Below are 14,780 nucleotides of genomic sequence, written 5' to 3'. Positions count from 1 at the left end.
CCTTGAGTATGATGACTTAACCCCTTGAATATGATGACTTAACCCTTTGAGTATGATGATTTAACCCCTTGAATATGATGATTTAACCCCTTGAGTATGATGATTTAACCCCTTGAGTATGATGATGTAACCCCTTGAGTATGATGATTTAGCCCCTTGAATATGATGACTTAACCCCACCTATGCAGGATTAGTGTGTTTAATCATCCTGTGAATTAAATTAGGGTGTCTAATTCACAAGTGATCTAAACTACCACATAAATACAAATAAATAAATAAACCAAACTAAATCAAATATGCCCATCTGATGTACAATTTGCTTATATAACGTAAAAAAAATACATTAATTAAAGCTTAGTTATTTACATCAATATTGTGTAAATATATTGTAGTGGATTTCTCCCCTACAAACGCTGTTTGTCGCTGAGTAGCCGACCCCACCAATTCCCCAGTGTATGCCTCGTGGTCTAGGTCAACCAGCGCCGCCATACACCACGGAGCGGGGGTCAACTACTAAGCCACGCCAACCCCCGCTATTTAAGACCTGACCTCGTGGTGACCTGTCCTCTTTCTACCTCCACCAACCAGCCAGCAACACCTCCTCCTCCTCCGCCGTTGCCCGGCGACCCTCGCTCCTCCTCCGCCTGCCTGGTGGCCCTCGCTCCCGCCGGCGAGCATGGCGACCCACAGGCTGGTCCTCCTCTGAGCACCCTCACCAACCAGCTCTCTCTACCCAACGCTTGTAACCATGCTGCCTTCCCAGCACCAAGCTGCATTGTACATCCAATACAACATGTATACAGAGAGCACATTGTGAGTTTCCTTTCTCCATCCCATCCTGAGTGTGAACCAAACATCTCATACCCCACAATATGAAGGAAAAAACCCAGAATCCTTATTGATATGTAGTTCTTATGACGTCATTTCCGGTTATGAAAGTATAACTATCCCCAGTAGATAACATATAATACTTGTGAACATCATATGGCAACACCAGAAGGATAACGTGCCTCGTATTTTTGTTTTGTTTAATTTATCTTTAAATTTCTCTCTCTCTCTCTTATGTTTACAGAGTTCCTTGAAGAAATTTAAACATAGGAATATTTTACAATTGTTTTAGTAATTTATTGATAATAAAAATAATTAATTTGTTAAATAATTGATATAATATTTATTTGTACTGAAATAATTTATACATAAATTATATATATACAGTAATTAGCAAATTATTTATATATTAAGATAATTAAAAAGTGGGCATTGGACATTATCACCACCACTATTACTACACCAGAATCATCACCACCACTATTACTACACCACCACCACCATCATCATCACCACCACACACATAACTGGACCAATCGAACGAGCACTGGAAGGTAACTGACTGCTAACTGGAAGACTGTTAGAAATACCATAACAGTTAGTTATCACCTCGGCATCTTTAACCCCTAGTAGAAACCAGTTACTTGAACAGTCTCTCCCATGGTGTTCGACAGTGCTGGAGAAGAGAGTCAGGTGTTCGCCTACACTGGCAGAGAGAGTGTGATACCTTGTCATTCGTGTGTATTTGAGTCGAAGTTGAATATTTGGAGGGAATTTTAGGTTATTTTGGGATATAGTGGAGTTATAAAGGCCAATATGATAATCCGGGAAGCAGTTCGATAAAGCCACTTTGATCTTAATTGGATTATTAGTTATAGGAACCAAGTCCACTTCATCTAATGGACCTACACTTAGAAACACCCAATCAGATCCCTTACAATGGGTCATAACGAGACACTGACCCTGTGACCTGACCTCTGTGAATGTAATCTTAGGTCCACTATGGGTCATATTTACACGTCTGATGCCCCTAGCTGGTGACCTGACCTCTTGGAACATGTCGTAATCTGGTCTCTGATTAATGTCAAGTGAAATGACGTTATCTTGAGCTGATATAAACATTGAGTAAAAGTTGAACCAATTGTTATTATCACGGAGGAATGGTGGCCAGTAGACGGTGTTTTCCCAGGCGGTGTTATTCTCACAGGGTTCAGATGAGGAGTTGAGGATGGTGTTATTTTCACAGCCAGTAATTTCAAGACAGGCTAAGGTGAGGTCATTTTCATTCACAATTTCAAAGTAGGATTTCCATAAGGATGTTCTACTCGGCTCAAATTGTAGGATAGTTGGGAGTCCTTCAGGAACCTCATGATGGTCCGTAGGGAAGAGAGGCAAACAGGATTCCCCGAGATATCCTTTCAAATGTCCTATGATCAGTATAATCCTTATTAGCTGATAGGTTAGGATAATTCTTGCATTTTCTCGTAACGATAAGACAGCCATGATAACACGTGTTCTTACCTGTTGTAAAAATGGTTAATTGAGAGAGTGGTACTATTTATAATTCTCGTTTGATATCTTAGTCTACATTAAAACATCTTAAGTTTCCCATTTGATTATTTCGACGATAGATTCTTCAATATCCCTACGTTAAAACTTCCTCCTCACTGAAGTTATCAATATACCACACAAACATAATCATAACAAATTTAACTTAACTATATTAACAATCTAGGTTAAATTGACGTTAGATTAGTATTTAACATTACTGAGTTAACTTACAAGAGTCGTATGTGTTAGGAAGATGGTTCGGTACTGATGTTATACTCCAGCTATCTGAAACCGGATGGGTCTGTGTGTGTGTGTGTGTGTGTGTGTGGGTCTGTGTGTGTGTGTGTCTGTGTGTGTGTGTGTGTACGTGAGAGGAAACGAGACATCCTCTGACACAATACACTGGATTTTTTTTATTGTACAGAACAACAGTACAGACTTATTCATAGATAAATATTGTAAGAACGTATCTGACTTAAGCTACCACACAATAATAACAATAACATCAATAATTATCACTACACAACAAAACAATTTACTCAAACACCATATAAAATAAACTTGATAAATGAATATAAATTTATCTGTCAATTTAATGAGAAGACAAATATTCAGTACGGACATTGGAGATGAATTCCTTTTAATAACCTATTTACATATCAATATAAACACATCTTGGATAATATAAGGCTATACGAGGATATATTAAAGGTTAAAGTCCTATATTATAAAGATGTATAAGCGACCAAAGGGTTTAGTAGTCTTATATCGGCTAAATATAAGAGATGCGGGAAGATTAGACAAGACTAGAATTCCCACACTTTATTTTCATATATTTTCGTTCACTACCGTATAAACACCATGTATAAATTTGTCCGATAATATTAGAAACATTAAATAAAATTCTCCTAAACTTAGCCGATTTTTCCCGCGTTTTGATATGAATTTTGATTGGCTGGTGAGGACACACGGTTGCTAATTGATGTTTTTTTTTGTTTTTTTGGATCGATATTCTTGTCAATGGTTACGTCATCATTCATTGTGGTGGGGAGTGTGACGTGTTTTCCGGGTGTTTTAATTTGTATAATACTACATTCATGTCTGGGTTAAAATTTACATATTTGTTAAGACAATCGTGAGAATTTAAATTGAGATATTGGAAAGGAGGAGATTTGCCAGTTATGTATTTTGACATTTATTATTATTATTATTATTATTATTATTATTATTATTATTATTATTATTATTATTATTATTGTTATTGTTACTATTACTATTATTATTATTAGTAGTAGTAGTAGTATTACTCGTATCACCTGAAGATTAAACACCCTAGTCTAACCTAATTTAATACTAGTTGAGGGGTTTGGTTAGGTTAGGTTTAGTACTGTGAAAGGCATTTTAGGTACACAACTGCTTCACCCAGGAAAGTGTACATGTAGTGCAGGTGGATGTGTACGTGTGTGTGTGTGTGTGTGTGCATGTTTACACAGTACCCTTATATAACACCCACATGAGCAAAGACCCACTTTTTATGTACACACGCGCACGTACACATACATGTTTACATATGAATACACACACACACACACACACACAGTCAACATCAATGTCTCAATTACTCATATAATGTGATAATTGTCTCTCTCTCACACACACACGGATATATACACACACACACACACACACACACACACACACACACACACACACACAGGGAAAATACTGCCATATACGGGTATATTTTTGTATTTGTGTTGGTAATTATCGCAAGCATTAACCTCTACTACTACTATTATTATTTTCTTTTTTTTTAAAGGCCTCCAGCCTCCCCCAATAGCCACACCTTCGCCACCATTTTATTTACCTTAATATTAAATATCCTAATACATAAGTAGCTATCCTATCTGTGTTGAGTTAGTTGAGCCGCAGATCTATGCGGCATTCAGTGACTGTTGCCTCATAGTCAATATCTGCAACAGTTGTCGGCTTTGGGGCCGATGCTCTCGTTCCCCTGAGGCAGAGGAAAGCCGACCTAAGGAGAGAGAAGGACAGTCATCCAGGCTGTAACATAACTTCTGGGCTGCTGCTTCTGTTCGGAGATCACCTCCGCGAGTCTGGCGTAGAAACATCTTGCACTTGGTCTCATCCCACCAGAGGTTGTGAACACTAGAGGAGTGAAGCTGCCTTGATCAACGTTTTGAATTCTCTCCCCATATGCCCGTCTCTTGTCGTTCTCGTTCCTTCTATGTGCAGCATCGAGAGCTGAGTTACGGCGACATGCGGCCATGGGATCAAAATCCTGATGTCGAAGAAAGCTCGCTGTCCCCGCGTCCAGAATCCTCGAGCACTGACGTCCACACAGGCTTCGTTGGATGTGTTTGAAGTCCTTTGTTGGAAATTCTCACCGTCCAGTTGAAGGAGGGTCGGTTCTACCCTGACATCACGACAGATTTCCTTCAACATATTTGCTGTGAGGTCCCTTACTTCGTCATGCCTCAAGCACAGGGAGCCCTTTCTGCACACCATGGCGTGATCGACGTCGTAGGAAGAGCCACACACGCATTGGGAGGGCAAACCCCATCGGCCGACCGTACCTTAGAGCAATGGCATCTGTAAATTCTTGTTTATTAAGACTGAAACCATTTGCCCTTATCGGTAACGTAGTTAACCAGTTCGAGGCGCCCACCTCCTGCGCTATAGCAACTTTTTTTCTTCAAATTCTCTGGTACTTGCAGCAATAGTTGCTGCAACTTATCACTTCGGCCGTGCTGTCGTAATGGACCGTCGAATCTTGTTTACTTCACTGGTATCCACCTCTCCCGTTGAGACTACTACTCCTACTATTACTACTCCTACTACTACTACTACTACTACTACTACTACTACTACTACTACTACTACTACTTTTTTATAATAATGGCCTCCAGCTCCAATAGCCACACCTTCGTCGCCATTTTATTACCTTAAAATTAACTATCCGAATACTACTACTACTACTACACACTACTACTAATACTACTACTACTACTACACACTACTACTACTACTACTACTACTACTACCACACACTACTACTACTACCACTACACAACACCACAAACCATAACTACCACCACCACTTCAACTACCACCACCATTACCATTACTACCTGTATCAGTTTGAAAAATGGGATTCATGAGATAGTGGTTAACGTATTGTGGTGGTTGTATAAGGATGGTGGTAGTGGCAGCAATGGTGGTAGATTTAGTCAACGCCACCACAGGCATTTAGTATCGTCTGGCGTTCCTCAAACTCTCAATAATGATCCTTGTGTGTTTCGCCAGGCAGATCTACGCTTGTCTTCTCTTCTAGTCATAATTTTATGAGGACTTCGCCTGACGAACGATCGCCAGGCTTATGGGAACTGTGTGTGTGTGTGTGTGTGTGTGTGCCCACCAGCATCCACCTGACTTAATATTGAAACACCTGCTGTGACTCCATTCCAGGAACACCTAACTGCATCCCCCCGCTAATAACCCCCCAAATCAGCATTATTTCACCCATAAAATAAGATTTATTGATATAATAAAGGTGTTTAAGCTTTATTTATTAGTATTTAAACGTTTAAAATTGGCGGGAAAATTTGTAAACATTGGGGGAAACGGAGTCATTGTCCTATTGGTCTATCGGTTGTGTTCGGGTTGACTCGGGTTGCCTGACTCGGGTGAACTCGGTTGAACTCGGATTGTTGATATCGGGGATGCCGGTGCCAGGTAAGATACGGGGTATATATATAGACCCTGGTGAGGCCTCCTGACTTCAGATCACCTTAGAGAGCTGACGAGTCAACACCTCCCTAGTGACTGATTAACACCTTCGCTGTAACCCCAATTAACCTGTCTGTTTGACCTCTCATACTAAGGTAAGTCATAAAAACAACATAAAAAACAGGAAAAACAGAAGATAGATAAACAAACAAGCAAAAATAGACCTAAATTTCAATATATATAGTGTGTGTGTGTGTGTGTGTGTGTGTGTGTGTGTGTGTGTGTGTGTTTTATTTACAAACACAGGTACAGACACAGGTATAAAAGATTAGGTTAGGTTAAATTAGGTTAAACTAGATTAGATTAGATGTGTTTGGATTAGGTTAAGTTAGAGTAGGGTTAAGTTAATCCAAACCATTTTAAGTGTAGTTATTGCACACATAAGGTACATTGACTTGTGTGTGTGTGTGTGTCTGTGTGTGTGTGTGTGTGTGTGTGTGTGTGTGTCTGTGTCTGTGTGTGTGTGCGTGTGTGTCTGTGTCTGTGTATGTGTGCGTGTGTGTGTGCGTGTGTGCATGAGGGCGCCTTTACATAACGGTAATCCTAACCTTATTCATCTCAAATTATAGGTAACCTAACCTAACCTAACCTAACCAAATGACCCTTCTCTCTACAGATGCTACGGTGGGCGTGTATGGGCGTGATGGTAGTGGTGTGTTCAGCCGCCCCAACAAGGGCTTCTGTTCCGTTAATGGAAGGGGTATTAGCAGAGCCACAATTTGACCCTGATTTAAGTAATTTAGCAATGGGTAATCCGGACACAGTGAGTGTGGTAAATTAATTCATCCGTGTTGAATTATGTGTGTGTGTGTGTTGTGTGTGTGTGTGTGTGAGTGTGTGTGTGTGTGTGTGTGTTAAATGTGTGAGTGTGTGTGTGTGTGTGTGTGTGTGTGTGTGTGTGTGTGTGTGGGAGTGTGTTAAATTAATGTGGAGTGTGTGTGTGTGTGTGTGTGTGTGTGTGTGTGTGTGTGTGTGTGTGTGTGTGGAGTGTAGAATTAATGTGTGAGTGTGTGTGAGGTGTGTGTGTGTGTGTGTGTGTGTGTGTGTGTGTGAGTGTGTTAAATTAATGTGTGTGAGTGTGTGTGTGTGGAGTGTGTGAGTGTGTGTGTAAGTAAATTATTCTCTCAGGAAGCATATTAATTAATCTGGTGTAAATTCAGTGAACTCAGTCAATTTACACCACTCAGTCAATTTACACCACTCAGTCATTACACCACTCAGTCTTACACCACTCAGTCAATTACACCACTCAGTCAATTTACACCACTCAGTCAACTTACACCACTCAGTCAATTTACACCACTCAGTCAATTTCACCACTCAGTCAATTTACACCACTCAGTCAATTTACACCACTCAGTCAATTTACACCACTCAGTCAATTTACACCCTCAGTCAATTTCACCCCAATCAATTTACACCCTCACTCAACTTACACCACTCAGTCAATTAACACCACTCAGTCAATTTACACCACTCAGTCAACTTACACCACTCAGTCAATTTACACCCACTCAGTCAATTTACACCACTCAGTCAATTTACACCACTCAGTCAATTTACACCACTCAGTCAATTTACACCACTCAGTCAATTTGCCCCACTCAGTCAACTCAGTCAACTGTTTGTTTGCAGATGGAGACTGACATTCCAGGAGAACCTTTAAGCCCAGAGGATTTCAGACAAGGAAAAGAAATGGGTAAGTGAGTGAGAGAGAGAGAGAGGGAGGATGAGTTGGGGGTGAGGAGAGATTGAATGGTAGTTTAAGTGAAACCTAACCTAACCAAATCTAGCAAAACTAGCCAAAACTAACCAAATCTAGCAAAGCAACCTAAACCTGGCAAACCTGCAACCAACCAGACCAATCTGGCCAAATCTGCAACCACAACCAATCTAACCCACCAAATCTAGCAAAACCCAACAAAACTAACCAAATCTGACAAAACCTAACCAAACCTAACAAACCAACCAAAACTCAAACCCTAACAAATCTAGCCAACCTAACCAACCCTGAACCAAAACCCAACCAAACCTAACAAAAACTAACCAAACCTAGCAAACCTAACCAAGTCCTGACCAAGCCAACCAAACCTGACCAAAACCTAGCCAAAACCTAACCAAAAACTAACCAAAAACTAACCAAATCTAACCAAACCTAACAAAACCTAGCTTAAAAACAACCAAAAACCCAACAAAACTAACCAAATCTAACCAAAAACTAACCAAACCTAGCAAAACTAACCAAAAACTAACCAAAACTAACCAAAACCAGCAAAACCTAACCAAATCTACCAAATCTAGCAAAACTAACAAAACCTAACCCAAACTAACCAAATCTAACCAAATCTAGCAAAACCTATACAAAAACCTAACCAAAAACCTACCAAAACCTACTCCCACAGTGCACAAGGACTGGGACCCAACAAGCAATGCTGACCCTATCGAACTGGCCGGGTTATTCCAAGGAGATATCAACATTTTAGCCATGGATGAGATTCAAAATATGCCAATGGTAAGTAGGTTAGGATACGTTAGATTTAGGTTAGATTTAGGTTAGATAGGTTGAATTTGGGATTAGATTAGGTTAGATTAGGTTAGATTTGGGATTGGGTTAGGTTAGATTTGGGTTGGATTTAGGTTAGATGAGTTAGATTATGTTAGATTTGGGTTAGATTGAGTTAGATGGAGTTAGATTTATGTTAGATTAGGTTAGATTAGGTTAGATTTGGGATAGATTATGTTAGATTGGGTTAGATTATGTTAGATAGGTTAGATTGAGTTAGATTTGGGTTAGATGGGATTAGATTTAGGATTAGATTCGGTTAATTTAGGTTAGATGAGGTTAGATTAGGTTAGATTTAGGTTAGATTATGTTAGATTAGGTTAGATTAGGTTAGAGTGAATTTAAATGTCTTTACCACTAATATTGATTCCCCCCCCCCCCCTCTCTCTCTCTCTCTCTCTCTCTCTCTCTCTCTCTCTCTCTCTCTCTCTCTCTCTCTCTCTCTCTCTCTCTCTCTCTCTCTCTCTCTCTCTCTCTCTCCCCTCCCCTCTCCCTCTCTCTCTCTCTCACACACAGAGTAACGCACCTCAAGCCAGGAACGCCATTTTAGACATGTCAAGAAGATGGCCTAATGGCGTCATACCCTACGTCATATCTTCATCATACAGTAAGTCAAGGAGAACCAGTTAATTTATCTATTGTATATTGTATTAAAAACTTAAATACCCATAAAATATAACAATTACCTTGCATTATACACCAAGCGGCTAGTTTATTGTGCACCCTGTAGTCATTGTGTAATCTACATAAAAAAATGACCACAAAAATATTTCAGTATAATTTGTATTTTTGAAGTATTTATGAATTCTTATCACTATTACTACTACTACTATTACTACTACTACTACTATTATTACTACTACTATTACTACTACTACTATTACTACTACTACTACTATTTGACAGATAAAAAAGAGAGAGGTACTATTGCCATGGCTGTTAGCAAGTACCACACCTTAACTTGTATTCGTTTCGTCCCAAGAACTGTGGAGAGAGATTACATACACATTATTAAAGGACGGTGAGTACTATTACTACTACTACTACTACTATTACTACTACTATTACTATTACTACTACTACTACTTCTTATTATTACTACTACTACTACTACTACTACTACTATTACTACTACTACTACTATTACTATTACCACTACTACTATTACTATTACTACTACTACTATTACTACTACTACTACTACTATGATTCTTAAGTATATTTCTTCATATTTCTTGAGTAAATTTAAGTGAAATAATTAAATTCTCGTTTAGTGTAAATTGTAAATACAATGACTTAAACTATGCTAACCAAACCTAACCAAAACCCAACCAAAACCCAACCAAAACCCAACCAAAACCTAACCAAAACCTAACCAAACCTAACTTTAACAGGTGTTCAAGCCCAGTAGGCAAACACGTTGGTGCCCAGGCTGTTTCCCTTGGCCCTGGTTGTCTGTACGTGGGTATTGTGATGCACGAATTTATGCACGCCGCTGGCTTCTGGCACGAACAATCACGTCCAGATCGTGATAATTACATAACAATTAACGAAATGAACATTCAGACAGGCATGCAGTACAACTTTGAAAAATATTCATGGGATAAAATACAAAGTTTGAAAGTAGACTATGATCTTGGTGAGTATTTAAGTAGTTTCGAGTTACTTTACAAACTTTTTAGTACACTGTAAAGTAGTTTGAGGTTAATTTATAAAGTTTATGCATATATATGTATATATGAACAGTATGGATGTATGTATGAATGAATCTATCCATCTAATGTCTATCTGTCTGTATGAATGAATCTATCCATCTAATGTCTATCTGCCTGTATGAATGAATCTATCCATCTAATGTCTATCTGTCTGTATGTATGAATCTATCCATCTAATGTCTATCTGTATGTATGAATCTATCCATCTAATGTCTATCTGTCTGTATGAATGAATCTATCCATCTAATGTCTATCTGTCTGTATGAATGAATCTATCCATCTAATGTCTATCTGTCTGTATGTATGAATCCATCTATCTATCCATCTCTCTATCCAGGTTCCATTATGCACTATGGCCCGTACGCCTTCGCTAAAGACCGAACGAAACCAACAATTATACCGAGGAAAACTGGAGCTGAAATTGGTCAACGAAGAGCATTTTCTGATGTGAGTTTCTCTATCTCACTTTCTCTCTCTCTATCTCACTTTCTCTCTCTCTATCTCACTTTCTCTCTATCTCACTTTCTCTATCTCACTTTCTCTATCTCATTTTTCTCTCTCTCTCTCATCTCACTTTTCTCTATCTCACTTTCTCTCTCTATCTCACTTCTCTCTCTATCTCACTTTCTCTATCTCACTTTCTCTCTCTATCTCACTTTCTCTCTCTCTATCTCACTTTCTCTCTCTATCTCACTTCTCTCTCTCTCTATCTCACTTTCTCTCTCTCTATCTCACTCTCTCTCTCTATCTCACTTTCTCTCTCTATCTCACTTTCTCTCTCTCTATCTCACTTTCTCTCTCTCTCTATCTCACTTTCTCTCTCTCTCTATCTCACTTTCATTCGTTATCTCTCAATTTAGGAGGCTTTAATGTGAGATATCTTTTGGCCAATCAGAAAATTGTAAATAATTGCATTACAAATATCGACCAATCAGAAAATTATATAAAAATCACCCCAAAAAACTATTAACCAATCAGAATATTATGAATAATTACACCAAAAAAATATCAACCAATCAGAAAATTCAATTAAAAATCTCCACCAATCAAAAAAAAAATCAATTAAAAATCTCAACCAATTAAAAATTCCCCATAAATACAGTAATTACATAACTGTACCCATTACACCATTACAGAAGGACATATTAAAGATACAAAAACTCTATAACTGCGCCAATACAACAGGTGTAAGCGTGGTAACTGAGAGGCCAATTACACGCCCACAGCCAGGTAAGGTGTTAATGTTGTTTACAGAGGTGTGTTAATGTTAATTGTTTACATACAGGTGTTAATGTTGTTTACAGAGGTGTGTTAATGTTAATTGTTTACATACAGATGTTAATGTTGTTTACAGAGACGTGTGCAGACAATAACAAGTACTGCGACACCTGGGAGAAGATTGGCGAGTGCAAGAAGAACCCAACCTGGATGCATGTAAACTGTAAAAAATCTTGTAGACAATGTGGTGAGTAAATGGGCCTTTTGTAGACAATTTTGTGAGTTTTCTGAGGATTTGTAGACAATTTTGTGAGTTTTCTGAGGATTTGTAGACAATTTTGTGAGTTTTCTGAGGATTTGTAGACAATTTTGTGAGTTTTCTGAGGATTTGTAGACAATTTTGTGAGTTTTCTGAGGATTTGTAGACAATTTTGTGAGTTTTCTGAGGATTTGTAGACAATTTTGTGAGTTTGAGGATTGTAGACAATTTGTGAGTTTTTGAGGATTTGTAGACAATTTTGTGAGTTTCTGGTTGAATTTGAGTTTCTGAGGATTTGTAGACAATTTTGTGAGTTTTCTGAGTTTGTAGACATTTTGTGAGTTTTCTGAGGATTAGACAATTTAAGTTTGAATTAGAAACTTTGTTTTCGAGGATTTGTAGACAATTTTGTGAGTTTTCTGAGGATTTGTAGACAATTTGGTGAGTTTTCTGAGGATTTATACAATTTGTGAGTTTTCTGAGGATTTGTAGACAATTTGTGAGTTTTTGAGGATTTGTAGACATTTGTGAGTTTCTGAGGATTTAGAAATTTTGAGAGATTTAGACAATTTTGTGAGTTTTCTGAGGATTTGTAGACAATTTTGTGAGTTTTCTGAGGATTTGTAGACAATTTTGTGAGTTTTTTTGGCCTTTTGTAAAGAATTTAGTGAGTTAACCTAACTTAATACTACCCTAACCTATCCTAACCTACATTACTATTCCAGGTGTTGAATGCTCAGACAATAGTGAACACTGCAAGTATTGGGCAAAAAATGGCGAGTGTGCACAAAATCCAAGTTACATGAGTCGTTTTTGTAAGAAATCTTGTGGAGTTTGTCACGCTTCTGGTAAGTGGATAAGTGGATAGATGGATGGGTAAGTGGGTGGATGGATGGGTGGGTAAGTGGGTGGATGGGTGGGTAAATGGGTGGATGGATGGATGGGTGGGTAAGTGGATTGAAATTGAATGATGTTATAAAAAATTAAAGTCGATTTTGTACGTAGTTGTAGTAGTAGTAGTAGTAGTAGTAGTAGTAGTAGTAGTAGTAGTAGTAGTAGTAGTAGTAGTAGTAGTAGTAGTAGTAGTAGTAGTAGTAGTAGTAGTAGTAGTAGTAGTAGTAGTAGTAGTAAAAATTATAAAATTACTACTACTACTACTACTACTACTACTACTACTACTACTACCCTCACTAAAATCAATTAAAAACACAAACGAACACATTAACACCTTCGTTCGTTTCCTCGACAGCCGACTTCATTTCCGACGAATGCAGAGACCACAACACCCACTGTAAAGAATGGGGCAAGAAACTACAGTGTCGAGCAAATCCAAATTACATGCTAATTTGGTGCCGTAAAACATGTGGACACTGCCAATAGGACCATATGGCACCGTATGGCACCGTATGGCACTGGTATGGCACTGGTATGGCACTGGTATGGCACCTCCCCAGCGATGTATGGCACAGCAACATTATATTTTATTGTTTTGATTAAGCTAGTTTCCCGCGCTTTTTTTTGTGGTCAAGCGATGTGATTTTGTTTGTTTTCCCGCGTTTTTTTTTTTGAGGGGGATGAAGTGATTTAGACGATTAGTTATTTAGGTGAGAATAACTTATACGTGATTGGATAGACAGAGAGACAGACAATCGGGTAGACAGAGACAGAGCGACAGACAGACAGACAGACAGACAATCGGGTAGACATTCAGATAGATAGGAAAATAGACAGACAGACAGATGGACAGATATTTACATAGACAAGATGCATTCAGTCAGAGAAAGACAGACAGACAGACAGACAGATAGACAGACAGATAGACAGACAGACAGACTCCAGTGTGTGATATATATTAATGTATGTTAATAAAGAATTGCAATTGATTTGTTGTTTAATTAAAAAAATATATAAATTAAAAAAATATTTATACCTGTAACTTGAATATTTGTTTAAATGGACCCCAGTTATAATAGGCCCCAGGTTCTATTAGGCCCCAGGTTCTACTAGGCCCCAGGTTCTACTAGGCCCCAGGTTCTACTAGGCCCCAGTGCTTCTCTCTCTCTCTCTCTCTCGTGGGAACAAAACAGCCCCGCCACTTGACTCTCGGCCACACATATTGAACCACCATCATTTCTGACATTGACAAAATTAAATCACTATGTAATCATAAAACATCCCATCGATGACTCTTTTAACTACCCGGATCATCAAGCAATTAATCCGGGGCTTAAGAGGAAGGGTGGATTTATTATTTAATCCTACCCCTAAAGGATTAAATCAACGGGGGGATTTAAAACATTAGAACATATGGTATCAATTTACTATGACGTAGTGATGAAAAAAGAAAACGTAGATAATGGAAAATTTTGCAGGGTAACTATCCTATATTTACCTCTCCAACAATTTACATATTTAATGACTTTATATCAACTAACCTACATAACTACCATCAATAACTAAGTCTTATATGATAAATAAAATCACAAACTAAAATTCTAAAGTAATATTGATAAGTTTGAGGGATGATTTAAGGGTAAAATATTGGAAATTATACGTCGCAACATCTATGTGAGTTCCCCCCTCTACCCTGGCAGCCATGATTAGGGTGGCGGTGGATTAGTGGCCAGTCTACTCATTGTTCATTTTAACCCAGCAATCATCTTTCACACCGGATTAACTTCTCGTTGTGACAAGTGAGCGAGGTATTTAATTCTCTCTCTCTCTCTCACCATCTGCCAAGCACCACAGGATAGTGCCGCGTCACCATCACCATAAATCACTATAACACACATACGGATGAGAGAGAGAGAGGAAGAGAGAGAGAGAGAGAGAAAAG

At 38.5% G+C, this 14,780-nt stretch overlaps 2 protein-coding genes across 2 annotated transcripts; one reads left to right on the top strand and one right to left on the bottom strand.

Annotated features, from left to right (window-relative positions):
- Positions 1 to 1,236: 1,236 nt before the first annotated feature.
- LOC121857552 lies at positions 1,237 to 2,666 on the bottom strand. The gene is made up of 2 exons (XM_042353635.1): positions 2,611 to 2,666; positions 1,237 to 2,349 (listed from the first exon to the last, which is right to left on the bottom strand). The coding sequence occupies exon 2, from the start codon at positions 2,329 to 2,331 to the stop codon at positions 1,315 to 1,317; it is 1,017 nt and encodes a 338-aa protein (XP_042209569.1). The 5' UTR covers positions 2,332 to 2,349; positions 2,611 to 2,666; the 3' UTR covers positions 1,237 to 1,314.
- Positions 2,667 to 6,193: 3,527 nt separating this feature from the next.
- On the top strand, positions 6,194 to 13,827 carry LOC121857542 (zinc metalloproteinase nas-15-like). The gene is made up of 12 exons (XM_042353626.1): positions 6,194 to 6,284; positions 6,806 to 6,961; positions 7,825 to 7,888; positions 8,592 to 8,701; positions 9,269 to 9,359; positions 9,659 to 9,773; positions 10,144 to 10,391; positions 10,805 to 10,914; positions 11,604 to 11,697; positions 11,822 to 11,932; positions 12,670 to 12,792; positions 13,194 to 13,827. The coding sequence occupies exons 2-12, from the start codon at positions 6,806 to 6,808 to the stop codon at positions 13,322 to 13,324; spliced, it is 1,353 nt and encodes a 450-aa protein (XP_042209560.1). The 5' UTR covers positions 6,194 to 6,284; the 3' UTR covers positions 13,325 to 13,827.
- Positions 13,828 to 14,780: the final 953 nt, after the last annotated feature.

The sequence above is a fragment of the Homarus americanus genome, unplaced genomic scaffold (assembly GCF_018991925.1).
Source record: "Homarus americanus isolate GMGI-L3 unplaced genomic scaffold, GMGI_Hamer_2.0 scaffold19065, whole genome shotgun sequence".
Taxonomy (NCBI): Eukaryota; Metazoa; Arthropoda; class Malacostraca; order Decapoda; family Nephropidae; genus Homarus; species Homarus americanus.
Note: the sequence above shows the minus strand (reverse complement) of the source record. Positions and strands in the feature narration are given on the sequence as shown.

Bases quoted from the DNA above. Each gene is read 5' to 3' on its own strand.
- LOC121857552 (XM_042353635.1), bottom strand. From the start codon at position 2,331: ATGGCTGTCTTATCGTTACGAGAAAATGCAAGAATTATCCTAACCTAT.
- LOC121857542 (XM_042353626.1), top strand. From the start codon at position 6,806: ATGCTACGGTGGGCGTGTATGGGCGTGATGGTAGTGGTGTGTTCAGCC. The intron at 8,702-9,268 runs GTAAGTAGGTTA...TCTCACACACAG, and splicing joins AGATTCAAAATATGCCAATG to AGTAACGCACCTCAAGCCAG. The intron at 10,915-11,603 runs GTGAGTTTCTCT...ACACCATTACAG, and splicing joins AACGAAGAGCATTTTCTGAT to AAGGACATATTAAAGATACA.